We start from the raw sequence: 25,208 nt of genomic DNA on the forward strand, positions 1-25,208 counted from the left end.
CAGTGGTTCCTACTGGCTGCCCACTGGAATCATCAGGGGAGGGAACTTTTTGACAAATGCTGATGTCTAGGTTTCACCCACCCAGACCAATTGAAACTGCACCTCCGGAGATGAACCCCAGGTGTGTGGATTCTGATTTTCAGATCTCTGTCCCGAGCTCCATGGGGAAAGGCCTGCAGCAGGCCCTCAAGATGGTTGAATGCGTGAATAAGCGAGCTTTTCTCAGGGTCTCAAGTGAAGCACAGAACGTAGGTGCCAGCAGAGTTGTTCCCATAAGACTCCAAGGACAAGCCAGAGTCTGGCTGTGCCTCTTGTCTCCATGGTGGTCCTGTGTTCACAGATTCCGCCTTGCTCAATCAACCAGCCCCCTTTGGTCCAGTTCAAAGGGAAATAGGTGAGTCAAATGAGAAACGGAAATATGGAGCGTTATTGATTTATTAGAAAAACTAGTAAATGGGTTTTCTCTGGTTGGTGGAAGCACATTTGAGCAGGTGGAGGACAAGGCCGAGCCGGCCCCAGGGCCAGCCCCAGATGGCATGGTCTGTGCCCAGCAGGGCTGCCGTCCTCTGCAGCCACCTCCTCCCTTGCATCTTCCCTGAGCTGACTTGTCCAAGAGACCGAGCCACGGGGTCCTCTGGATCTCTGCCCCCTCCTACTGAAGGGAGGAGGGCGATCCAAGGCCAGCCTTGGGGACTCTCTGTGCTCTCCGATAGGCAGGAAGAAGGAGTGGGGTGGCGGGGAAGCCGAGCACCCCCCCCCCCGCCCCCGCAGACCTCCTGTTATGGGTGCTAGGTGGGGGGGAGGAAGCTCGAGGACCCTCCTTACCTCCCTCAGCCACAGTCAGTTGAGGCCAGGGGACAAAGGGGAAGGAGAGAGGGAAGGAGGACCACCTGACCATGCCCAGAAGGAGCTTCCTCTAAACTGCCCTGGGGAGGACTCCTGGTTTGCTGGTGTGGACTGGAGCTGTTGGGGGGATACTGTTAAAGAAAAGAACTACAAAATAGAAAATGTAAGGAGGGAAAAAAGAAACCTTGCCAGGGCACCAGGAGCTTAGCCCCCCCATGTGGCACAGAGTCCCAAAGCTGGGCCCCTGCAGTTTCAGGCCAGTGAGTTGAGTGTCTTGGGGCCTGTGTGACGTGGGGGGAGGGATGCGTGGGGAGCTGGCAGTAGATGGTGGGTCACATGCAGCCGGCTGCTGCCCTTGCCCAGTGTGGGGGCCCAGGGGTGGTGAAAGCCTAGCTTTTCCTTGAGGCCCTTTCATTCTTGGGGCTGTGGAGTCGCCTGCTGAAATTCTTCACTTCAGGTGCTGCTTTGGCACACGTGGAGGGGAGAGGGTGGCCTCTAGTCTCCTGGCTCCCTGAAGACTGGCCCATGGGAACAGTTGAGGGGGACTCTTGCCGCTATCTGCCCTGGAGCAGGACATGCCCTCAGATGCACCAGAGGCCTTCTTTATTGCCAGGTGAGTGTCATCCCCTCACTGCCTCCTGCCTTGGTTTCCCTAGGTATAGAAAGAGGCTGGTGGGCGGTATAGATTAGGTTCCCTGTGGATGCACAGGGGGCCATAGGGTTAGGTGCATAGAGGCCAAATGAAGACCCTGGCCCCAGAGGTGGGACCACCTGTCAGGCTCCAGCAGAGAACTTCCCTCCTGTGGTTCTTGTCTGCTGAAATTGCCTTCCCTTGACATGGTGGTGTTGATCTCCAGCACTAAGGGCTCCTGGGAAGGCCTAGTAACTCCGCATGCCTATGCCTGTGGTTTCTACCTGAGCTTCACCCGCTTCCGGGGGATCATCTCAGTGTGTCTAAGGCTCCTTCCCACGGGGAAGGTGATGGAAACAGCGACTGCTGGCCCCAGGGACCTTTGTGGTCCCTGGGGAAATGCCTGCTGCCTGCAGCTTAACCCCTCTTTTGGACCTAAGCCCAGTTAAGATGCTGGGCTGGAGCTGCATTGCTTTCAGAGAGTGGCGGAGAAAAATCCCTGTGGAACTAGTGGTCTCTTCCGTCTGGAAGTCTGACCTCAGCAGCACAGGGAAAGCTATCCCTGGGGATAGAGGTTGCAGGGCCCCTTTTGGCTGTGCTTGGGATTGTGGGGTAGATACCCATGTGGCCCCCTGACTCAAGGCCAGGACCTTCTGGAGGAGCTAAGCAAGGGTGCCTGCCACACCTTAATGGCTTTGGCCCCAGCATTTGTCCCAGCCATCTGGGGTTGTTCCGTGGGTCGTAATAAATACCCAGGTTGTGGCCACATTTGCCACCCCAGGGTGACGGGTCATGAAATTTGCTGTCGGTCCAGCCAGCACCCTCAGGTGGTACCAGCTGCAGACAGAACACATGGGGTATTTGGCTTTGGGATGCTCTACTCCAGGCATTGCGGTGTCCATCTTGTACCTGGGGACCTGCGCTGTCTCCCTTAAGGGCCCTGTGTCTGAGTGGGATGTTGCTGGTTCGGCAGCTACTGGGAGTGCGGGAGGACCCCAGAGTGGAGAGGCAGCGCCTTAGGCAGTGTGGAGACCTATCTACCTCCTTCTGACCTGAGCCCTAACCTCTAACTGTAGTTTTAAAAGAGGGCTGGCTTGAGAGCTTCCTGGTCCTCCCTACCACCATCGGGGGTGGCGGCAAGGGGTGCCGGAGGCCAGGGGAGCCCCTTTGCACTTAGGACCCATCGATCTTGTTGGGTGCCCCCCTCTTTCGGTGGGAGGAGGAGCGAGGAGGGGACGCGGTGGCCCCTGAGGTGAGAGTCCCCGTTCTGAGGAAGCCCAGTGGGGAGGAGGCCGTCGTGTCCCCTCAGTCCCCAGCAGCCCCTGGCCCAGAGCTCCCTGAAGCCTCCTTCCTCACGCCCCTAAGGGGCAGGTCGGGCATTTCCGGTGTCCTCTTCCCTTTCTCTTTCCCTGGCTGCGACTGAGCAGGAGGTGACCCCAAGCAAGACTTGCTTTGGGAGTGGGCAGCGTCTGAGGAACCCCATCAGCCTTCTTCTCCAGCTTATGTTTGAATCGGGGGACGGGCTGGCGCCCCTCAGCCCGGGAGGGGGGCGGGGAGAGGAGGGCGTGGGCCTCGAAAACCATCTCCTGCCCCCAGCCCCGGAGGCACCGAGGGCCGGCGGAGCTGGGAGCTCCGTCCCTGGAGCCCGCGCTCGCCGTGTGCGGGGCGCCGGGGCTGCGGGCAGAGGGCGCGGAGGCAGGCGTGGGCCGGGCCGGGCCGGGCCTGTGGCGCGAAGGCAGCTATTGCAGCGCAGCGGGGCCCGGGGCCCGGCCGGCGACTCGGAGCAGGCAGGCGGCAGGCAGGCAGCGGCGGCCGGGCCGTGGGCAGGAGGAAGACCCTGCCGAGGAGGGAAGCGCTCGTCCCCGCTCGTCTCTCGTCCCGACGCACTGGCTTCACCCGCGGGGTGCCCGAGAGGCTACTTCTTTTTGGGGAAGAAGCTGAATCTCTTCTCCTTGTCTTTCTTGCCGAGGCTGGCGTCGGGGCCGGTGACGGAGGGTAGGGGCAGGCTCTGTGCCTTGACACGGATGCTCTGGGACTCGTTGATGGCGGTGCTCACGCCCCGCAGCCAGGACAGCATCTCCTCCTGCAGGGCAGGAGGGTCAGGGCCCCGCAAAGGCCGGGGTGCCTCTAGGGCAGCCCCTTCTGAGGGAGCCTTGAGGTCAAGTGGCATGCGTCCCTCCCACCTGCCCCTTTGTTGGTGGGGGTCTGGGCTAGGCAGCCCTGCGCTTACCTCATCCTTGCCGTGGAAAAGCCACTCGCTGCCATTGCTCAGCCTAGGAGGACAGAGGGTTTCCTGCGTGGCCACCTCTGGATCTGATCCCCCAGCCCCCTGAGCTTTCCCATGACCAGAACCCTGTCAGGCAGCACAGCACCTTCTGAGAGAGGCAAAAATCAGGACCACCAGCCTCTCTGATTTGAAAAATCCCTGAAGGGCAACTCAGGCCTGAAGCTGGTCCCAAAGAGTGGGCCCCTCCCTGTCCAGCCACTTACGCCAAACCAGGGAAGGGGCAGTGGACAGGCAGGGCCTCACCTCAGCTTGAAGACGTGCTTCTTCTTCTTGTAGCTGGCAGCAATCTCACAGATGGCATGTCGCAGGGCCAGGGGCTCCTCCCCATGGTAGGGCACCCCCAGGGCCAGGTTCTTGGCATCCTTGTAGAAAGTCAGCTCGCTATTCCTGAGCACACAGTACAGGTTGTTCCAGGACCTGTGAGGGTACAGAGAGGCAGGTCACCTACAGTTCTGATACAGCATCTCTATAATCAGTTCCTATAGCTTTACCATTTTTCTTAATTATACCAATTTTACCCTGATCAATAGTAATACATTTTACTGTTTAAAATATTGCAAATAAAAATCATCTGCACGTAATTCCACTACCAAAAGTTAACTATTGTTAACATTTGATGTATTTCCTTCTAGTCTTTATTCACATATATAGCTAAAATTGGATTATACTGTATATTCAATTTTATGTCCTGCTTTTAAGTTTAACACTATATCATGAGTATTTCCCCATCCTCAAATATTTGAATTCTCAAATATTTCTTGAAAATAATTTTGAATAGTTATATGGTATTCTATCACACATATAAATAATCCCTTTATTGATGGACCTTTTAATACTGGAAATTTTATCCATGATTTAAACAGCAATATGATAAACATCCTTGCCTGTAACTCTGATCTTACCCTGAGATATATTTCTAGAAGTAGAATTATTGAGTCTAAGACCAATAGTATACACAACTTTTCAAAGCATTTCCATAGCCACCAGCATATTTGAGTCTCACTGCAGAACTGTAACGTGAACAGAGCAGGGTTTTGTTTTGCTGGTAGTGATATTTTGTTTTGTTGATGATATACGCCTGGTATACTGTATTAGCACTTTTTTTTTTTAAATTAATTTATTTTTATTTTTTGGCTGTGTTGGGTCTTCGTTGCTGCGCGTGGGCTTTCTCTAGTTGCGGTGAGCGGGGGCTACTTTTCGTTGCAGTGCACGGGCTTCTCATTGCAGTGACTTCTCTTGTTGCGGAGCAGGGGCTCTAGGCACGCAGGCTTCAGTAGTTGTGGCATGTGGGCTCAGCAGTTGTAGCACGGGCTTAGTTGCTCTGCGGCATGTGGGATCTTCCCGAACCAGGGCTCAAACCTGTGTCCCCTACACTGGCAGGCAGATTCTTAACCACTGTGCCACTAGGGAAGCCCTGTACTAGCACTTTTTAAAGAAATGTATTTGTGTAAATCAAGGCTCATCTCAGCTGAAATGTTTGGTGAGAACAGCAGGCTCATGGGCTCATGTGTGGGCTCACCTGAGCTCCTTCCCTGACAAATGGGGAACATATTGCCCTTTCACAGTAATGAGTACTGAGAAACATTAAGCTTTTCTTCCTCCTCTTCCTCCTTTCCTCCTCCCTCCCTTTTGAGGGCAGAAAAGTGGAGAACTAGCAGGGCACGTAGGGAGGAAGGACTGAAAGGTCAAAGAGAGAACCTGACCTGTACAAAGCTGGCTGCAGAGCCATTCCACAAAGCCCAGATTTCTGACACCAGCTCAGGGATCTTTCCTCTGGCCCTCACCACCTTCTCTGAGCTGGTAGCCCAAGTAAGGCAGTTGCAAAGGAGGAGCTGGTCTTGGAGTAAATGGACAAATGATTTAACCTCTCTCAGACTGTTTCCCCATCTGGAAAATGGAAACCTCAATATCATAGGAGGTTTGAGAAGCTATTATCAGTCCTAACATAATGCCTGGCACACAGTAGGTACTTTATAAATGCTAGTTTCCCTTTCCCTGCAGACTCTCCATATAAGCAATAAACCTCTTCAGGTTGGCTGGGCCCCCCGATTCATTTTTGGAATTTGAATTAACTTTGGCGTGTCCCCCAGGCCAGGCTCTCTCTGTATGCTGCCAGTTGGCCCTGGGAATGTGGCTGGCTTCAACCTCTTGATGCTGCCCTGTTTCTCTGGGACCCTGGACTGCTACCTGAAGGCAGGAGCCTCCAGAGACTTTGGGTCTAGGCATCCCTGGGTAGACCACACCCAAGGACATGACTGCCTCAGGGTCAGGAAACGACACAGCCTCTGAATGAATTCCTCAGGGTCATATGGTTGCTAGGAGGGACCATAGCAACTCTTTCTCCTCTCCTATTTTATTTTATTGTTTGGGTTTTTTTTGCATTTTCTTCTATTTTTTTAAAAAATTATTTATTTATTTATTTATTTTTGGCTGTGTTGGGTCTTCGTTTCTGTGCGAGGGCTTTCTTTAGTTGTGGCAAGTGGGGGCCACTCTTCATCGCGGTGCGTGGGCCTCTCACTATCGTGGCTTCTCTTGTTGCGGAGCACAGGCTCCAGACGCGCAGGCTCAGTAATTGTGGCTCACGGGCCTAGTTGCTCCGCGGCATGTGGGATCTTCCCAGACCAGGGCTCGAACCCATGTCCCCTGCATTGGCAGGCAGATTCTCAACCACTGCGCCACCAGGGAAGCCCTCCTCTCTTATTTTAAAGCTGGGGAATCTGGGGCCCAGACTGGGTAAAAAGTGGGACTTGGTCAAGGACGTGTTGTTAGTGCCAAGGCCTACCTGTTACCCCGCCCTGGGATAATAACAGCTAGTGTTCACCGAGTTCCTGCTCTGCGCCAGGCATGGCATCTGCACTGAAGAGGCAGGCTGCCCCCGTCATCCCCATTTTACAAGTGAGAGGCTGAGTCACTAGTACAAGGTCATAGGACCACAACGGAAGACAGGCTTTTCCCATCATGCCAAGCAGCCCCCGGGCTGTCCCCGAGGATGCCCAGGAGCTCTCAGACTAGAGGCAGAGGGCACCCTCGCCCACAAGCGTACCCATGTTGCTCTGTTGAAGTCCCTGGGAGCTGCCCACCCCTCCTACCCCGCGGCCCTCCCCCACACACCTGTTGGACGCCTTCTTGTTGGGCCCCTCCAGGTCGTGCTTGCGGCCCAAGTAGCCCTCCATCTGCACGCTGTGCCCGTGGTCCACCTGGGCCGGCAGCGTTGTAGGCTCATCACCCTCGCTCAGAGGCGTGTCCAGGGCCTTAAAGAGGGGCTCTGTGGTGGGCCTCTCATCTGTGCTGGATTTCTCCTCCTGCCCTTCCTTGTGCGGCCCTGGCGGCAGTGGAGGCTGCAGGTCCTGGGGCCACTGCCTCTCTTCTTCCCCCTGCTCAGGGGCATATGGGAGGAGCACACCTTGCTGGGGGTTCAGAGCCAGGGGTGGCTACTCTCGGCAGAACTGGGAGGTCAGCAGGCCCCACCTGAGTCTGGTTCCTCTCTCCTGTGCCCTTCCTGGCCCACCCTGGCCCTCCCTCAGCCTGCTGTGGGTTTCCACCTGGCCTGCTTCCCTAGACTGTGCCCATGTCTCTGGCTCCATTCCCCACTCTCCCCCTCTCCAGTCTAACATAGGGGCAGAGGTTCTTAGAGTGAGCTGAAGGGGCTCATCCGGGGGTTTCCCACGCTGCTCGCTGCCCGGCTCCAGGGCCCACCCCTGCTTCAGAGAGACACTCCAGCTCCTACTGAGTCATGCGTGGGCTCTGGCAAGACTTCAAATGAAGAAAGGGTTCTGCTGCTAAGACAGGATAGAAGAACATTTGTGGTAGGATATTGTACGGGAACCCTTCTGTTACCTTCCACTTGTGTCTAAAACCCCAAAGCTAAGGGCACCAGGCCCTAAGCCTCCCCCACCACCTTCTAAAGCGAGACCCAGACCTTCCCGGGTCATGGTGCAGGACCGTGACCTGCTCCCCAGGTCCTGCCCCCGTCATTTGGTGGGGATTTGTTGGAGTAGGGCAGTGGTTCCTAACCCTGGCTGCCTTTTACAATCACCTCAGGAGCTTTAACAAAGGATGCCGGGACCCATCCTCAGGATGCTGAGTTAACTAGCCTGGAGTGGGGTCAGCACACTGGAATTTCTTAGTCAGCTTTTCATGCACTCGAATGTGCTGCAGGGGTAGAGAATCACCACCTAAGGAGTCACTGCTCCAGGGAAAGTCGTCGGCTTTTACCTCCCTGCTCCTCCCCGTGGAGGGCAGGATCCTCCCAGCCCCTGCCCAAGCCAAGTGAGGGGCTTCCAGTGGAGCCACGTGCTGGTATGTCAGGTGCCCATGAGAAGGGGAAGCAGACCTCTTATTCCCCAGCTGGGTACCTCCTTACGCAGAGGCCTTGCTGATCCGCCTTTGTGCCACTGCAGCAGGAGAGAGGGCAGGACAGATTGCGGCAGCAAGGGGCAGCCAGCCTCCAAGTGCAGCGCAAGAATGCCGGCTGGGGCAAGAATGGGTGGGTCTCCTACGTGCCCAGCACCAAGGAAGTCCACCCTAGCTTGAGACATCTGGCCAGAACCCTGTCTCAAAGGCCTGACTGCTGGAGACCTTACAGCACCAGGTGGGAGGGGTCTTGTAGGCCCCCAAGCAGGTGGCATCCGGACACCTGAAGGACCAAGGGTGTTGACAGCCCAAGAGGACCAGAGCCAACCCAGGCAGTAAAGAGACACTGCCCCCTTTTCTACTCCCTGTCCCAACTGAAGATGGAGACCCAGGAGAGTGTTGGGGAGGAGCCAGGAAACAGCAGACCCTGTGCTCCCCATTGTGGGTCCTTCAGACCTTGGGTCAAAGCCAAAATAGAGAAATGGAGAATGAGAGGATCTGGGCACCATACTGGACATCAGATTGAAGCTTCAAACTGAAACAGACTGGTTAGACTTTTTAAGAGCTAAAAGTGACCAAGGTCTGCCTGAGCTGGCACTAAGGAATGGGAAGCGGAGGCTCAACGGAGATGTCTGAAGGCAGTGGTTGGAAGAAAGGTAAAGCTGGTCATGGCTGTATCCCATCAAATTAGGGCTGGTCAATAAACAGGTTGGGGTTCCCTAAGATCTCATTTAAAGAAAGGATAATATGGCTGGAAAAGTTTGAAAACACTACCCTAGTCTAACACCTTCAATCTATGAGAAAACCTGTGCTCAGAGAGGTTAAGTGACTTAAAACCTGTGCTCAGAGAGGTTAAGTGACTTACCCAAGGTCACACAGCTAATAGATACCAGAAGCAATCAAGAGCATGCACTCCAGAATTGGACAGGCCTGAGTTTTTACCACATCTTTAGGGCTCTTATCTTCTCCTGTCTTAGAGTCCCTTGAGAGTTGTGGCTGGGCCATGCCCATCTTTATGCATCTTGCAGTATTTGTATCTTTTTGAGTGTCAGCAATGACCCAGAATTGACCACAAGGATCTGAAGGCTCTAAAGCCCTGCCTGGATCCTCCTCCAGCAGGGAGGAAGGGCAGGAGTGGCAGGGTTGGATCTGGGAACCTGCGTTTGGGCTCCTTCTATGGACCCAGTCAGGCCAGCCCTCTGACTTAGGCATAACTGTTGGGGAGGTAGTGAAGCCTTTCATCCTCTATCTTTCCAGCTCGCTGTGCTGCTCCTCCTGGTGATGGGCCAGGCCCTCCCCACACCTGCTCTGGGGGGCTCAGGGAAGATGCGTGGCAGATGCTGGGAGGAAAGCCCAGCAGACCCTCACAACCATGTTCACCCCTCTCACCCAGCCTCTCCCCTCCTGGGACTGGTTTTACTAGAGCCCTGTGTGTCCATATTTTCTTCCTATACTTTTCATTTCCATGCTCCTTCCTTTCGGGAACTCTCCTCTGAAAATAGAGATGATTTTTCCAGGACTGCCTCCCAATTTAACCTCACCTTTCTTCTGTTTCTTCCTAATGGATGCCTGACCCATGTTCCCTGGCAGGGCCAGTCAGAGGCCATGGCCAGTGTGATCGAAAGTTAAATGGCCAGGTCATGGGTGGGCTTTGGGAAATGGGGGTTTTCCAATGTATGCAAAGATTTCTTCTGTTCTCTTGACTGTTCATGTGGAGACAGTTTAAAACACACCCTCTCCCCTCTCCCCTGAAGGCCAAGGCCTGAGGAGAAGGAGTCGAGAATGAGGGTGGGAGGTGGAGGGGTCTGGTGGCAGCCGCTCCTCCCAGGCCCAGGGCTGGCGGGGCTTCTCTCCCTCCTGGGTTAGGGGAAGGGACACACAGGAGAAAGATGGGGGCATGGTTTGGGCAAAAGGGCCCTCCTTTTATAGGTCCCAGGGGTAAATATGCTTTGCACCATCTTCTAAGAGAGCTGGGGGTTGAGGGGCAGTTCTCCTGCTGCCCCTGGAACCATACCATGCTCTGATAGAGATTCTGCCTTGCCCGACAGGCAGAGGGATCTGTGGACAGCAGAGCACCAGGAGGGGCTGCTGGCTACTCGTTGGCTGTAGGGACAGATAGGTTCTGCCAAAAGGCCCTGGATAGCTAAGATGATCCAAGACTCCCTTCTGTCCTCCGTGATATAAGGCAGAAGGCCAGCTGCTTTAGCCCTTGGGTCATCAGGAAGATGCAGAGATTACACCTACACTGCTGAGGGGTAACCCAGCCTAGAGCAATCACTCAGAGGAACTGGGGGACACTCTGAAAAAAAGAGGATCCAGCTACTTGGAAGAAACTCTGGGCGTCAGGTTGGGGCTGCTGGAGAGTTTAGACCATAAGTGGGCGAAACAGAAGGAGGGAGAATGGCCCAGGGATGGGGGCCTGGAATAAGCATGGAGCTTCTGTTCTCTGATGTGAGGGTCTGGGTGACAGGTGCGTGGGTGGGACACATCTGAGGTAGGTGTGTGCGCTGGCTGCTGGGATCACGATGTCAGAGGAGGGTAGGGGACGGGCAGCATTGGATGCTGGGGGGAACATCAGGGGAGGAAAGGGCACAGACAGGAGAGCCTTTTAGGATCTCATAGGATTGTAGTCAAACAGGGAGAGGCCTGAGCCCCTGATGGGCAGGGGATGGCCACATCAGAGTCTTTGCAGAGTCTTGTAAGCTTGACTTTTTAGGGTCCTGCCTTGTTAGGAAACTGACTTGGGTGTGGGGAAGCAGGCAGATGTCTCTTCCCCAAAGGAGGTTCAAGAAGATGAAGGGAAGAGGGGCAGGATGGGTACATTTCTTACCTGGACTAAAGGTGTTGAAGGTGTATTTCCAGGCCAAGCCAGCAGGTGGCGCAGGGGGACAGCACACAGACAACTAACTCCAGCTCCAGGGAGAAAAATAACCAGGGGTGCGACCACAGGGTCTTTGGGAGGTTCTAAAAGATGCTCAGTGAACCCAGACACATCAACAAACAAGGAAACACAAGTGAGCTTCTCTCTAAAGGAAATGCCGATAAGTGAGAACGAGGGCAAGAGGATGCACCCCAGAGACTATTGTTTGACTTTAGCCATGCAATGGTCTTACCTGCCTACCTCACAGCAAGGACTGAGCCTAGAGTGTGTATGTAGGGGGCTTTCAGGGAGGGGCACTCCAGGAAGATTGGTTTGGGAGGGTGTTGGCAATGGATGTTAGAATTCATATGGAGGATGTTTCTCTTAAGAGATGAAGGACTGCAGTGAGAAAAAAATGAAGGGAAAAATGAACACAATCACCTACTAGGTGTTCTACCTATATTCTCTTTTTCTATCCTCACATCCTTTCTGCGAGGCAAGTATCACTACCCCTATTTTACATGAGGGAAACTGAGGGTCAGGGAAAATGAGTAACTTGCCCACAGTCACACAGCTAGTGAGTGGAAGTCTGAAGATGCAAATCTCTCTGGTCCCAAACCCTGTGCTCTTCCTGCTAAATCCTGCTGCAAGAGAAGACGGTGGTACTATTGCTCCAGAGAGAAGAGCCTATCCGATGGGGCTCATGGTCTAAAGGGGAATGAGTCTGGCTTATGTAAGACACGTGGCTGATTGGCTGAGGCAGTGTGATCGTGTCACGGCCACCTTGGAAAGGGCCAGAAGAGGGGCTTGAGGCCAGACAAGATCTATTGTTGAATACCTTAGGCAACCAAATAGCCCTGTGAGATGGTGGGGTGGGGGAAGCTGGCCACTTCTGCAGCCAAGAACTTTTTCCCTCCCCCAGTGTCTGAGGTCTGGGCTCTCTCATCCTCTGGGTGAGAAGGCTGTCAGCAGACAGGTTGGGAAGGTTGTTCAGAAGACAGTTGTTTGCAAGAGAAGAAAAAGATGGTTGGCTGAGTTGAGAGCAGCCAAAGAGATGAAGAGATGGGAACTTAGGGTGAACAGAGACAAATGCCTAAAGGGAGAACAGAGACGTTGTTGCTGAACAGAGGAAAGAGCATGGGAGGAGCTGAGGCTGGAGCAGTGAGGGGTCCACCGGGTTGGTGGCAGGGATGGTGAGGGGCTCTCATGAGGAGTGGGATGGGCAGCGGAGGGGCTCAGCACTATGTCCCAGGGGCCAGCTGTCTGTCTGAGATGACCACTGGGAAGCAGGGAAGACAACAGGAGGGGACACAGAGCAGAAGTCCACCACATAAGGTGAGGGGGAAAGGAGAGGGGAATGTGCAGGGTCCCCTTGGACAGGGAGGGGAGACCTGGTCCACGGCCATCCCGGGGGAGAGAACGACTCTTCCTCAGGAGCTGTCTTTGCCATTCCCACCACCAGTGTGGGCTCTTCGGGTCCCTGCCCTGGAGGAGCTGGCAGCTGCTTGATGCCTTGGTGACTCTGAGCCAGCCACTCAGAAAGACTCAAAAGACACTGACTCCCCCATCCAGATCTGACACCCAACAGTCAAGCTGGCAGCTTCAAGCCTCATTTCTGAGATGCCTACGATGTTAACAGAGTCCCATCCTGGGTTCATCAGTATCGGGGATGCTCTAAAACACAGATTGGAAGATGAACTTAGGAGTTGCCTTTGAGCAGCGGGGCCAGGAAGAGCACGTCCGACCATAGCACAGAGAGCTGGGCGCACCGAGCGGCGGACAGATGTCCACAAAGAGCCTAGAGCCAGCTTCTCCACGGAGCCTGGAGTGCCAGGGCGCGGTGCCAGACTGTAGGCAGACACAGCCGTGCCACGCTGATTCAGGCATCCTGGGGAGACAGACACGCCCAGGTTCACGGGAAAACGGACGTTCTTTCCAGGCTGGGTCTGCTCATTATGGACAAACACACCATTTGCCTTCACTGTAAAACGCCTGAATCAGCAGCTCAGTTCAGCCTCACAGGGGGAGGGGAGGGAGGATGGGGAAAGCTCACTCAGGCAAGAAGAAACACAGCTGCTGCCTCCACACCCACATCCCTTCCCTCCAAGAACGTCAGAGCCAGGCCTCTGGCCGCTGATTAGAGCCCTAGGCTGCCTGCTGGGCAAGCTGCTGCTGTGGGGAGTTGCCAAGGGAGTGACAGCAGCTGGAGCCAGCCAGCCACTGGCTAAAAGGTGACCTGCTGCAACCCAGTGCCTGCTCAGCCTGGGGCACCATCCCTCACGTTCTCAAGTGCCGGTTATTTCCCTGAAGCCACGTCAACCTCTAAGACGCTGGAAGGGAGAGGCAAGGGACCTGGAGTCTGGACTCCTCCTGTGCGTTCCTAAGGAAATGCCCAGTCCCCTCGGGGAAGCCAGCTGCAGGCGGTCTTGGAAGGTCACGGGAAGAGTGACGTCTGTGAGCTGCTGTTGAGTAAGAGAGTTTTCCCTGACAACCTGATGAAGGCCTGATAATGACAGGCACCCAGGCATCTGCTCCCCCGAGCGGCCTCACCCCAAGAATCCCTGCACCACAGAGGAATGTAGCCTTGAGGCTTGGAGGCAGATGGGGCACGACTGCCCCAAACAGGGAACCCCGAAGGCAGACTCTTGCTTGTTGTCACAGCCCCTCGCAGCACCAATCCCTCTCAGGGGTATCCCTCTCGTCGTCACAGCAGCCCCATTGGGAGGGTTCCTAGAGCAGGGCCTGCTTCCCACCCGCGGCCAGGAAACAGGCACAGTGCACAGAAGAGGTCCCGCAGCCGTTGGCTGGGGGCCCATAAGCCTGGGTTGGCTCAGATCCTCCGCAATACCATTGCTTCTCCAGGAAATCAACCTCACCATCTCAGCAATCAGCATCTCATCGCAAATGTTACACCGAGGATTCTGGGGCACTCAGAGCCTAGAAGATGAGGACTCTTAGCAGGACCCTGAAGCCCTCCCCAGAGCCGCACCCAGGATGAAGGGGGGACACATAAGGTGGGGGGTGGCGGGGTGAGAGGAAGGGGGAGGGCTCAGCCCGATGCCGGGCCCCAGCCTGGGACCCCGGGACCACCTTCGGGGCACTGGCCTTGGCAGGAGCAGAGGTCCAACCCTGCCTTCCTCTCTTCCCCAAACAAAGGAAACACCCTGGCCCCTTGCCACCTCTTTCTCACCTCCAGCCTCACACCAGCTGGCACCTGACCACAGAACCAGGTTCCTCAGAGTTCAGAACGAGACAAAAGTGGGGAAACCCGTCTCTTCCAACCCTCCACTTAGGTACATTGTTCACATACAGGAATGTTCTGGACTTTCTGTAATCCCACAGAGTTTTATGAGGGCAGGGAGACCCAGGAGGATTAGGGGGTTTGCCTAAAATCATGCACGAAGTTTCTACAATTAAGAACCCAATGTCCTGACTTCCACTCCAGGAATTTTGCCATTTGTGAAAGCTTGTTTCTTCTGCTTGGCCTCATTCACTCTTACACACTTACCCGTATAATGGATTGTCTTTTTTTTTTCTTTTTGTTTTTATTAGAACATGCTCTAATGTGGAAAGGTAAGAGGTGATAGAGGCAATGGATGTGCTTGAAGAAAAGCTGAATGCGTGGAACGGTACTCCAGTCCCTGCGTGTGCATACGTGTGTGCGTGCACACACCCGGGAAGGGGAGGACCAGGCGGGGCTGGCAGGGTGGCCACCGTGTGCTGTGCAGCAGTCAACACAGGGATTCAGGTGCCTGGTCCACGCCCATGCAGGAAGCCGGCATGCACTAGTGATGGGTTTCACGTGAAGCCACAGCGCACGGATCTATCCTATAGGGCACCGACACCAGACCACACAGCACGGATCTATCCAATAGGGCACCGACACCAGACCACACATGGGACAGCAGGAGAGCCACTGGACCCAGGCCTACCCCAGAGAGAAGGCTCAGCGGACAGCCGCCTTCCTGGGAGAGGCCTGAGGTTTCTGGAAAGGTTTTGAACCCTGCATGTGACCCATTCTCCTCTCTTCTCATATCAGAGACCAATGGGGTATCCCACCCTCCCTCGGAGTCCCATGGATCCTCATGAAAACTCAACAAAGGGCTCGGAAAGGAGAAGCAGCAGGAAATCTGTTTCCATGAGGCCTCAGGCCTGGTGTTCATTTGATTCGCCATCTGGTTTCTTCCTGGTACCGGGCACAGGCCAGTTTCCCCATCTGGTGGGGTGGCTGGCTCTCTGGGAAGGGTCTCAAATGTGGGCTCACTCCCTCCTTCCAGAGACGCTCAGGTCCAAGCAGGTTATACTCCCCCCCAAATCCAGCGACATTCAGGCGGTGGATGGAGGCGGCTCTGATGCACATGTAATTACGTTGCACAGACGTACACGACACAGACAGCGGATGGATCGCGCAGGTGGGCACAAAGGAACCCGTAGACCCGGGCCACCACCACACGCAGACACACAGGGACGCACAGCTGAAGCACAGGTGGCAGGAACAGTCCCAGCCCCAGTGTCCACAGTCCATGCCAGCCCCCAGAGTTCTCTCTCCTTCCAGTGGGGGCTGTCCCTGAGAAAAGGGGGCCGGGGCAAAGTCCACCAGAGACTCCCACATGTGCCGATGGGATCTTCAGAGGGAAGTCCTGGGAGAGACCCTCCAGCGGGAGCCCAGGAGTGCCCTCTGCTGGACATGAAGGGCTGGTGCAGCTCAGGACACCTCTGGCCGGTTGGAGGTGTCAGAGGGAGCTCAGAGAGTGTGTGTGTGTGTGAGTGTGTGTGTGTGTCTCAGAAGGGTGGGAAGGGCTGAAATCTAGACCTGACACGGATTCTGCACAGGAAATGCTCAGTGTTGTGCATTTTTCTGGGGTGGCTGGTGCACCAGAAATTTCCACCAAGAACTCCTAAAGGTTCAGGCAAGCTTACCTGGGCACCTGGAGAGGTGGTGGACATGCAGTGGCAAAGCCATGCAAGGCACATGCTGGATTCTTGCTTTCTTCTCAGTCAGCTGCTCCCAGGACATTTCCCCAAAACCTGGATCACAGCCTCCCAGACTTCCTGCATAGACCTCCTGGGTCCTTCTAGCTAAAGGATCTATTCCAGGCCAGGTCCTGAAGCCATCTGTCCAGGCCTCTGGCAGCGGGAGTGTTTGCATCCCTCCCTCACCTCCCCCACGCATCCTCTTTTTCTACAAGTTGGAGGCCTGTGACCCAGAAGCCCTGGGGCTCTCCCTCACTCCTGAAGGGCTCCGTCAAGTCTGTTCTTGCCTCAGAGCCAGCTCTATCTCCAACTTACTGACCCACAAGCATCAGGCCAGAAAGGTGGAAGGGGGGAGGGGCTCTCCTTAGGAGGAAGGAATCTGCTAGAGGGTGGGTATGCCCACTTCACTGCCCCAAATGCCATGGCCGGGGCAGGAAGACCAAATGGTCCATTTGTGAGTATATTTGTGTGTGTGTGTGTGGGTGTAGAGGGTAGAGTTAAGGATGGTGTTAGAGGGAAAATGGGTAAAAGGACAGTGTATAAAAAGGAATCATTCCTGCCTGTATAAAGTGCTTCCCCTGATGTAGATGGTAATGTATTTATATAATAAAATTTATTAGACCAGATAAAACCAAACTAAGAGGGTCATGTCAGTGGGCTGGCATGTCAGTTTCTTCTTGGTTGAAGGGAGAAGGGGAATTATTCTCGGAATTAAGAAAAGCTAAGTTAACAAGGAAGACTGATTGAAGGAGTCTGGTGGGTAGGGGCAGTGTGTGCCCATCCTGGCCTCCTGCCCCAGCTGAGCCTAGTCGGGATGAGGGGGCTCTGGCAGCAACGACTCCCAGGAACTAGACAAATGGGACAGGGAACTGACCGGGGACGTTCTCTCGGTGGCTGCTCGGTGGGGACCTCGGGGAGCCTCCCCTGCTGTCTCGCCTTCCTCCTCTTGAGGCCTATGGAAGACACAGTCCCGCTTTAGAAACAAACACCTCTCAGAGGCCAGAGACTACCTCCAAGGCCTGGCTTCCCACCCTGGCCCCAGAGAACACAAGCCAAGTCAGCAGCCTGGCAGACACTTAGCAAGGAGCTGCTCAATCTGCCTCAGCCTGAAAGGTTAGGCAGATGCTTCAGAAATGCCATGGCTCTGTGCAGCACGGCCTCTGGGACTCGTGTTCAGCTGGTTCCCAGAGCAGGGGGGCAATGGTGCAGCAGCCACTGCCCTCCACCCATTTTCTTCCTGCACGAGGCCTTCAGGCCACCCAGGATTGGGGGGGAATGAAAGCTCTTCTCCGTCTTTAAGCTCCAGGCACTCTGTAGTTCTCTGACTAGTGGCCCAGGTGTGAGAGGTCACGTGTGGATTGTCAAGCCATCAGGGGGCGGTTTCTGATTAGAAGGACCCTCCTCCACCCTTCTCAGCAGAGGGCTCCAGCCAAGTCGTCCCCGCACTCACCCAGTCTCCTCCTCAGTTCTCTCCGGGGTCTGGTGTTCCTTGAGCTCCAGCTAGGGGAGGCAAAGGCCGGGGGTGGGTGTCGGGTCAGAGCAGCCACAGAGGGGAGCCTGCTCTCAGACATCCTTCCTCGAAAGAGGCTCCCTATACCCGACCCACCTGGTGGTTGTTCCTGTTGGAATTAGCCCCTTTTGTCTTTCGGGTTCAAAAGTCAGTACTTTCTCCCACTCCTATTTCCTTCCCACTCTCCCGCCTTGCCCAGCCTTTACACTGTCCGCAGGTCCCCAGTAACCGCCGAAGACTTCTTGACTTGAGGAACCCCCAAGGCGCGGCTGCCCACCTCCCCGAGCCTCCCGGCTCACCGTGGTGGGCTTCTCCAGGGCGGCGAAGCGCTCTGCCCAGCCTGCCGTGGATTTCTCAAAAGCCTCATGCCTCTTGATGAGCTTTTCCACACTGTCCACCGTGTGTCCAAAGTCCCGGCTGGCCAGGTAGGGCTCCTGGGCGATCAGCCACGCTTCAGCCACTGAGGCGTCCCGAGAGAACTGGCACACTTCCAGCCCTGCCACGGACAACACGGCCCGGGGGGCTGTCAGCACCCAGCGGTCCGATCCTGCCGGGACCCCGGGGCCCCTCACAGACAGACGCGGAGCTGGCGGGCAGGCCGAGGCCCACATAGGTGTCCCTGAACCGCGTGGACACCCTGCTCAGTGGTGACCTGCTGCCCGAGGCTGCTCCATCCCCGTGCTGGGCCCCTACCTCATCTCCACCGATAGCGATATTTGAAAAACACATGAATTAGAACAAACTCTAAAACAAAATGGTTTCGACATCGCCCTTTGAGAACAGTCTTCTGCCCTGAGTGTTCCCTTCCCGGCCCCCGGCTGTCTCACTCACACAGTCGTGCACAAGCAGCCATGGAAGAGTCCAGGTCTTTGTGGCTTGCGGCTCCTACCTGGGTGGTGGAATTTCCCTACCTCTCCTGTTTCCAGCTGCGGAGAACAGAGCTCTTTCTGTGCCCCACACGCCTCAGATCAAACCTTTGGGATGCGCTAGAGCCTTACCCTGACCCCTGGAGAGGCCACAGCTCTATGGGGACACCGGCCAAGCAGGAGGCGGGGGACAGGTGGGGCAGAGGGTGGACAGGGGGCAGGTGCTGGCTGGTCAGAGGCAGGCTTCCGGCAGCGTGTCTGCTGGGTCTTCTCCCCCAAGGCCCTTGGCCCTGAACTTTGCTGATGAGTGCTGCTGTGGAGGCTCTTCTCCAGCAGGGGGGGAAATCCACCGCGTTGTGACATCACCCTCCCTGGCCCCTCCCCCCGCCCCCCCCCCCCCCCAGGTTCCCTGGCTCCCAGGCTGCACTCACACATGTGGAGCTGCTCCTGGCGGGCCTTCCACTTCTCCTTCATCTCCTTCCTCCTGGACACCACCTGCTGCAGTTTCTCCCTGATCTGTGGGGAGGAAGGGAAGACGGCCCAGGCTTTGGTAACCCTTCCCCCTGTCTGAGCTGGTGTGCGGAGGGGCCCTGCACAGCCTGCTGGGCTTTGTCACACCGACCTGGCTTCAAGTCTTGGCCCTGCCACTTGCCAGCTGTGCAGCCTTGGGTAAATTACTTAACCTCTCTGAGGTTACCACAGGCCTCACCCAGGAAGTGGGTGTCACCGAGACCAAAGCACACACACATGCGAGGGTTAGGTGGGTTATGAGCCCACTCTCCCTACAGAGGAGCGGCCAGTTCCTCGAATAGGTTTGGTGGAGCTATAATCCCCGGACCTACACACAGCCCCAGCCCTCCCCGGGGTGAAAGAAAGCTAAGCCTCCTCAGAGAAACCACGGCCCACGGGTTCCCTCCCAGGAAGCTGTCTGGCCCAGCAGGAGTGGAGGCGAGGACAGGAGAGGGCCCGTCTCTGTCCCGCCTTCCCCTCACACCTCATCCGAGGCTTGGTGTTGCCGCTGCAGCAGGGACTCGCCCAGCTCCAGGCAGGCGCTGAAGTTCTTGCTTCGCGTTTCCATCTCCGCCAGAATGCCCTTGTGATACTTCATGAGCAGTTCCACCGAGGAGACGTCCCTGCGGGGGCAGGCGTTTGGTGAAAAAGGAAACTCTGGGTGACTCTGGCCCATCTGACACCAAGTCCCGATCAGAGGGGGGCCCCTACCTGCCTGGGAGTCTGACTCTCTCCTCTCTCTCTGGACAGCCAGGAAGCCCTCTGCCAGCTGCCCAGCCCCAGCAGGAACACTGATGCCCTAGTGTCCTCCCTTGGTCAGTGGTCAGGACACAGACGGGGGTGCAGTGAATGTTAAATTTGGCAATAAAAAGGAATGAGGTACTGATACATGCTACATGGATGAACCTTGGAAAGATTGTGGTAAGTGAAAGAAGCCAGTCACAAAGGACCACATATTATATGATTCCACTCATATGAAAAGTCTACAACAGGCAAATTTAGAGACAGAAAGCAGATTAGTGGTTGCCAGAGGAGTGGGGGGTGATGACTGCTAAGGGGTACAGGGTTTCTTTTTGGGGTGATGAAAATGTTCTAAACATGCTGTGGTGATGGTTGTACAACTGTGACTATGCAAAACAAGAATGGTACATTTTAAATGGCTGAATTGTATGGTATGTGGATTATAGCTCAATAATGATGTTAAACATAAAAGCTTGACCACCAGGAGAGGCACCCTAGGGGCAGAGGGACAGAGGTGGGCACAAAGTGTGTAGAGAGCTCTGATCCTGGCCGACTACCCATGTGCCTGCCCCCACCTCTCATGCGCAATGAGCTCCTTTCCTGAGTTTTAGGGAAATGGCCCCCGTATGCCCGTGCTGGGGGAAGAACAGGACCACTTCTGGACCTGCCCACCTCTGAATATGTAAACTGCTTATGTTCACTGACAACCACGGCCACTGCCCCCACTGTAGAATCTGAACGACAGATGTCTTTCTCGCCACTCTCAGGATTCCCTTTACTCTGGAATAGTCGGTTCTCCTGGTGGCAGCTGAGCCACTCAGGTTCTCCCTGGACCCAGCCTCAGGTGCCCCTTGGGGATTCTTGCGCACCCACAGTCCAGGACGTCCCTCCGGGGTAGACCCTCGGAGCAGCGCCCTGCTCTGCCAGCCTCTGGGACAAAGTGGGCCAGGAGCGGGGCTGCCTCGAGGACGCTGCCCTCACCTGGGCTTCTCCTGGGTCTCGATTTGCCGGATGATGCTCTCCATCCAGGAGAGGAGGTCTCGGACCATGCTGAAGAAGCGGAATTTGTCCGCTGTGTCCACCAGCTGGGTGCGGCGCCCCGCGCAGGCATCGAGCAGTGCCTGCCACGCAGCAGACACCTCCTGCTCCTTGTTCTGGATGGCGTCTGCCTTCTCTCCAGCGTACGCTGTCTGCAGGCGGGTGGCCACGTCCTGGAACTGCTGTACCTGTGATGGGGCAAAACTGAACACTGTTTTCCAGGCAGACACGACTTGGGCCTAGGATGGGCAAGGGTGTCTGCCTCCTCCCAGTCTCCCTCCCGAGGACAGTGCTGGAAGCAGGATCCACCCACTGGGTGCTGGAGAGAAGGCTCCTTGCTTTGGCACCTCTGCTGACCCAAAGCATCCCTTGGGCTCTGATGAGGATTTGGGAGTGAGAGGGGCTCTGTGCCCTTTGATGTATGATTATGAGAGTAATTATGTACCAGGCACTGCTCTAAACACTTTTTGTTACTCTCTTCATCTTTACAACAACACCATCAAAGAGGTACTATTATTATCCCTGTTTTTGAGATGAGGAAACTGAGGCACAGGGAGGCTAAGTGACTGGCCCGAGGTCACTCACGCTCAGAGAGGGTGCAACTGGGATTGGAGGCATGCTCTCAACTCCCTGTTCCTAACCGTTCTGCATGGTGCCATCCGCTGTTTGAGGCCGGCCCCAGGGTAGTGAAGCCTCATTCCTGAGACCTCGGTGGGGCTGTACCTGCCACAGGGGCTCCAGTACCCCCAAAGCACCTCCAGCTGGAGGACAGATCTTTAGGCTGTCCCCTTCTTGGTGAACCAGGGGCCCAACCTACTTTGGTGTTCTTTCCTGAAACCCTACTGGGTCGGTGCAGGACTGCACAGCCGGCCAAGCTCTCCCTCCCTGCTCCACTGGAAGCCTGGTGAGTCCCCACAGCTGAGCCCCTTGCCCTCACCCTTTCCATCATGCTGAACTCTGCAGAACCCTAGGGGCCTGTGGAGGTACCTCAGGGGGCACCCCATGATGAGAGGAGGGAGTCTAGGCTGGTCTTGGGCCCCCCTCCAGCTCCCATGGGGAAAGGCTGAACAGCTCAGTGGCTAAGGGTGTGGAGTCTATAGCCAGACTGCCAGGATCTGAATTCTGGCTCCACTGCTTAGCTGCATGTTTCTGGACAACTTAGTTACCCTTCTGTGCCTTGCTTTCCTCATCTAGAAAAGGCAGATAACATTATTCCCTTCCTCAGAGGGAGGCTGAGGATTCAGTGACCACGTATATTGCTTAGAACAGTACCTGGTGCTAGAAAAGTGCTACATGTATGTTCACTAATGATACTGTAATACTTTGACAACCAGAGAAATTGCATTTGAAGGTATTTTTGCATCGGGTTTTGGGAAAGGTTCAGTTTAAAGAACTAGTTCTGAAGCTAAAGAACATCTGAAAGCCTCTGCTTCCTGCCCCGAGCTTTCTCTAAGGAGATGCCTGTTCGAGAAGTCTCCCCTCTAGAAGCCAGGAGAGGACCTGACACTGCGCCCCAGGGAAGCTAGTCATGGGGAAGGCGTGGAGGGACAGCCAGGGATGAGAGGCACCTGCACACCCAGCAGGTGGAGCTCCCGCTCGAAGGCTGTGTGCACGCGGTGGAAGGACTCGGCGGTGCTGGCGTCCAGCCCCACATCCTCAGGCAGCTCGCGGTGCTTCTCATCAATGAGGCCCAGGATCTCGGCGCCAGTGTAGAAGTAGCGCTGCAGGTCATAGGAGGCGGCCAGCAGCTGCATACGCGTGTCAATGAGCTCCAGCAGGTCCGCCCACATCTCGTTTAGCCCGTCCTTCCACTCGGCGATGGTGGCCGCCTCTGAGTGGCCCGCGTCGATGAGCCGCTCAATGATGGCATTCACGTTGTCCACCCGCTCCTGCCCAATTGCCCCGGTCTCCCGGGCAAAGTCCCGGAACTTGTCCCGGAGCAGCTGGACGGGGGTAGACAGAAAAGCAGTTACCGGTTATCAGCGCTCAGGGGTGTGGTGGTGTCATCACCCTAGCTGCCGACTCTCCCAGCAGCACCTGCCACTGCCTGGAGCTGGGCTCTCACATCTTCCCCAGGGCACCTGAGCTCACACCGGGGGGAGCCCGCATCTCTGCGGCACTTTGCATCTGGCGGGTGTGTGTATGTGTCTGGAATGACAGCTCCTAGGTCTACTGCATTAGAGGGAGACAAAGCAAGCAGTGGCCATGGATACTCACAGTCACATGGTCAAAGTCTTGCCCCATTTCTGGGGAGGAGGCCACCAGCTCCTTCTCTGTGATCCACTGCTCCAGGTCTTCCACCTCCCTCTTCAGCTGGAACAGGTGGCACATGTTCTCCAGCTTCCGCCTGCGCTCCTCTGCCATGTCCTTCAGCCCCGCGTACTGCTTGTCCACCTGTCCCTGAAGTCTGATGATCTGTTCCCTGGAATTCAAAACAAGAAAGCCCTCAGAGACGGCAACAGAGAGCCCAGAGCAGCCAGATGAGAGGAGCCAGCCTCCTCCTCCCCAGCCCTGAGGCAGGGACGAGTGGCGGAGCACAGCTTCGGAGAAACGGCAGAGCGACTTTTCACGGGGAAGAGTTGGGGAGAGAAGGAACCATCCCTTAGACCATGATGCTTCAGGGGATAGTGAAATGTATTCCCCTAGAGGGGGTGCCTCCCGCCCCTGTCCCTGACTCTGGGAAGCTCAGAGAGACAAGGGCAAATGGAGAACTCCTCCGCTATTCTTCCAGGGAGGCTGAGGCGTGGGCTGTCTGAGCCTGGCTCCACCAGCAGCAGACCCTGCTCAGCTCTTCCGGGAGGGACATGCCATACCAGGGGCTCGATCCCTGGGGCTCCTTGGGAGATGCTGAGGCAGCTGCTGTGGGTGCCCTGAAGGTGACTGAGGACAGGGCCATGACTGGGAGTGGCCTGAGCTGTCTGGCCCAGTGGGCTCCCATTTATGCAAAACCCACGCAACTGAACAGTTTAGATGGGTATATAGTGATTTCGCTGAGACACTGTGAGATCCTGAGGTACCTTCCGGACCACAAAAAGAAAAGCAAATTTAGGCTATGCTGAAAGATGCTGAAGACTAACTCTTGAAAAGACTGGAGCTCTCTGTTCACCAAGAGGGTAGTTTTGCTGTTCCATCTCCTAATCTCTTTGCAAACCAGGCCTCAGTCAGCCCTGTGTGAAGTTACACAAAACCACAACATAAAAGGGATTTGGGCCAATCAGCAGGCCAGAAGGCAGTTTTCTCAAACCCACAGTTTTCGGGAAAACTGTTCTTATTTTCCGCCTTGGACCTGAAGGGATCCTGGTTGGTGGGGCCCCTGGCCTGACGCCCGGGATCTGGCCAAGTTGTCCCAGGAGGCACACGCACCCCTCGGGGTGGCCTGCAGACAGCAGGCCCTGGGCCCGGCCGGCCAGCTGCTTGATGTTCCGCCCGTACTCCTCTACTGTGCGTTGCTGCCGCAAGTGCCGCTTCAACATCACGATGGCGCCCTCTTCATCCTAGGAGGCAGCGGACTGTCAGGGCACGAGCTCACCTGGCCCAGGTTACAGCCCAGCTCCTGGAGGTGCCCGAGACGGGGGAGGGCCAGGCTCGCGGGACACCCATAGGAGAACTGCGCACGGTCCCCTCCCCTCTCCTCCCGTTGCCCAGCAACACCTGCACCCTACCTTCCATTCGTCGCCCTCAATTCTCGTCTGACATCCACCCTTCCCGGCCCAGATCCAACCTCTGTCCCCATGGAAACTTCCTGTATCACCCCAGCTTTTAGAGACCCCCCTCACCTCACCTCTCACCCCCTCCCGCAGCAGTTCATCTGCACAGAATCCAGGGCACAAAAGAGGTGAAGAACCCTTGGGTTAGAGCAAATCTAATTGGCAAACAGGGCGCCCGGCTACAGTACGTGCACAGTATGTTCTTGAGAGGAGGGGCGTCCTGAGAAGGAGGGCACCTCGTACACCCTCTCCCTGCCCTCACTCCTCACACACCTGGCCTTACAGGTTCCCCACTGACTGCCCACCTCCACCCAGCTCTTCCTCTGGGCTGGTCTCGACACCCAGCCTGGCACCCTGCCCGAGCCGACCTGGGGGGTCTCGTCGGAGAAGACGTAGAACTCCTGCTCACTGATCCAGGCCTCGGCCTCGCCCGCGTCCAGGTAGTACTGCTGCGCCTCGCTGGCGTCCCGCAGGCGCTGCAGCCGCCCGGCCGCCGTCTCCCGCAGTGTGTCCCACGAGCCCTGCAGATGCCCCAGGCGCTCCTCCACGTCCCGGCAGTCGATCTCGGTCGCGGCCACCAGCTGCTGCCCTCTGTGCAGCACGTCCTCCACCCGCGGCGCGTGGCCCAGGATCTCATTCTGCAGCGTCTGCGGCCAGAGGGGAAGGGCTCAGGGGCTGGTCTTCCCACCGAGCAGGGCAGCCCAGGGTCCTACCCTGGCACCTCTCGCCCTGAACCCCTTGGGGAAGCTTAGACTGCTAGTGACCAGGTGCCCAGCACGGTGCTGGGCCTGCCACCTCGTTCTCCTCTGGCCCCCACCATGACCTCCTGAGGTCAGCACTGGACACCAGCGCGCAGCAGTTAGGTGACTGTGGGCAGCGAGTGGC

General features: G+C 56.2%; 1 protein-coding gene across 10 annotated transcripts in view; it reads right to left on the reverse strand.

Annotated features, from left to right (window-relative positions):
• Positions 1-417: 417 nt before the first annotated feature.
• Positions 418-25,208, reverse strand: part of SPTB (spectrin beta, erythrocytic) — a 124,630-nt gene continuing 99,839 nt past the window's right edge. For all 10 annotated transcript variants that reach the window (XM_059914425.1, XM_059914421.1, XM_059914420.1 and 7 more), the window contains 14 exons: positions 24,692-24,970; positions 23,980-24,110; positions 22,834-23,038; positions 22,185-22,559; positions 20,560-20,804; positions 19,322-19,460; positions 18,759-18,843; positions 17,761-17,957; positions 17,402-17,451; positions 16,826-16,904; positions 6,876-7,138; positions 4,008-4,181; positions 3,708-3,750; positions 418-3,560 (listed from right to left, as the gene is read on the reverse strand). In XM_059914425.1, the coding sequence (XP_059770408.1) occupies positions 3,393-3,560; positions 3,708-3,750; positions 4,008-4,181; positions 6,876-7,138; positions 16,826-16,904; positions 17,402-17,451; positions 17,761-17,957; positions 18,759-18,843; positions 19,322-19,460; positions 20,560-20,804; positions 22,185-22,559; positions 22,834-23,038; positions 23,980-24,110; positions 24,692-24,970 (2,433 nt within the window). In that variant the 3' untranslated portion in view covers positions 418-3,392. The remainder of the gene's footprint in view (positions 3,561-3,707; positions 3,751-4,007; positions 4,182-6,875; positions 7,139-16,825; positions 16,905-17,401; positions 17,452-17,760; positions 17,958-18,758; positions 18,844-19,321; positions 19,461-20,559; positions 20,805-22,184; positions 22,560-22,833; positions 23,039-23,979; positions 24,111-24,691; positions 24,971-25,208) is intronic.

This window comes from Balaenoptera ricei, chromosome 2, assembly GCF_028023285.1.
Source record: "Balaenoptera ricei isolate mBalRic1 chromosome 2, mBalRic1.hap2, whole genome shotgun sequence".
Lineage (NCBI taxonomy): Eukaryota > Metazoa > Chordata > Mammalia > Artiodactyla > Balaenopteridae > Balaenoptera > Balaenoptera ricei.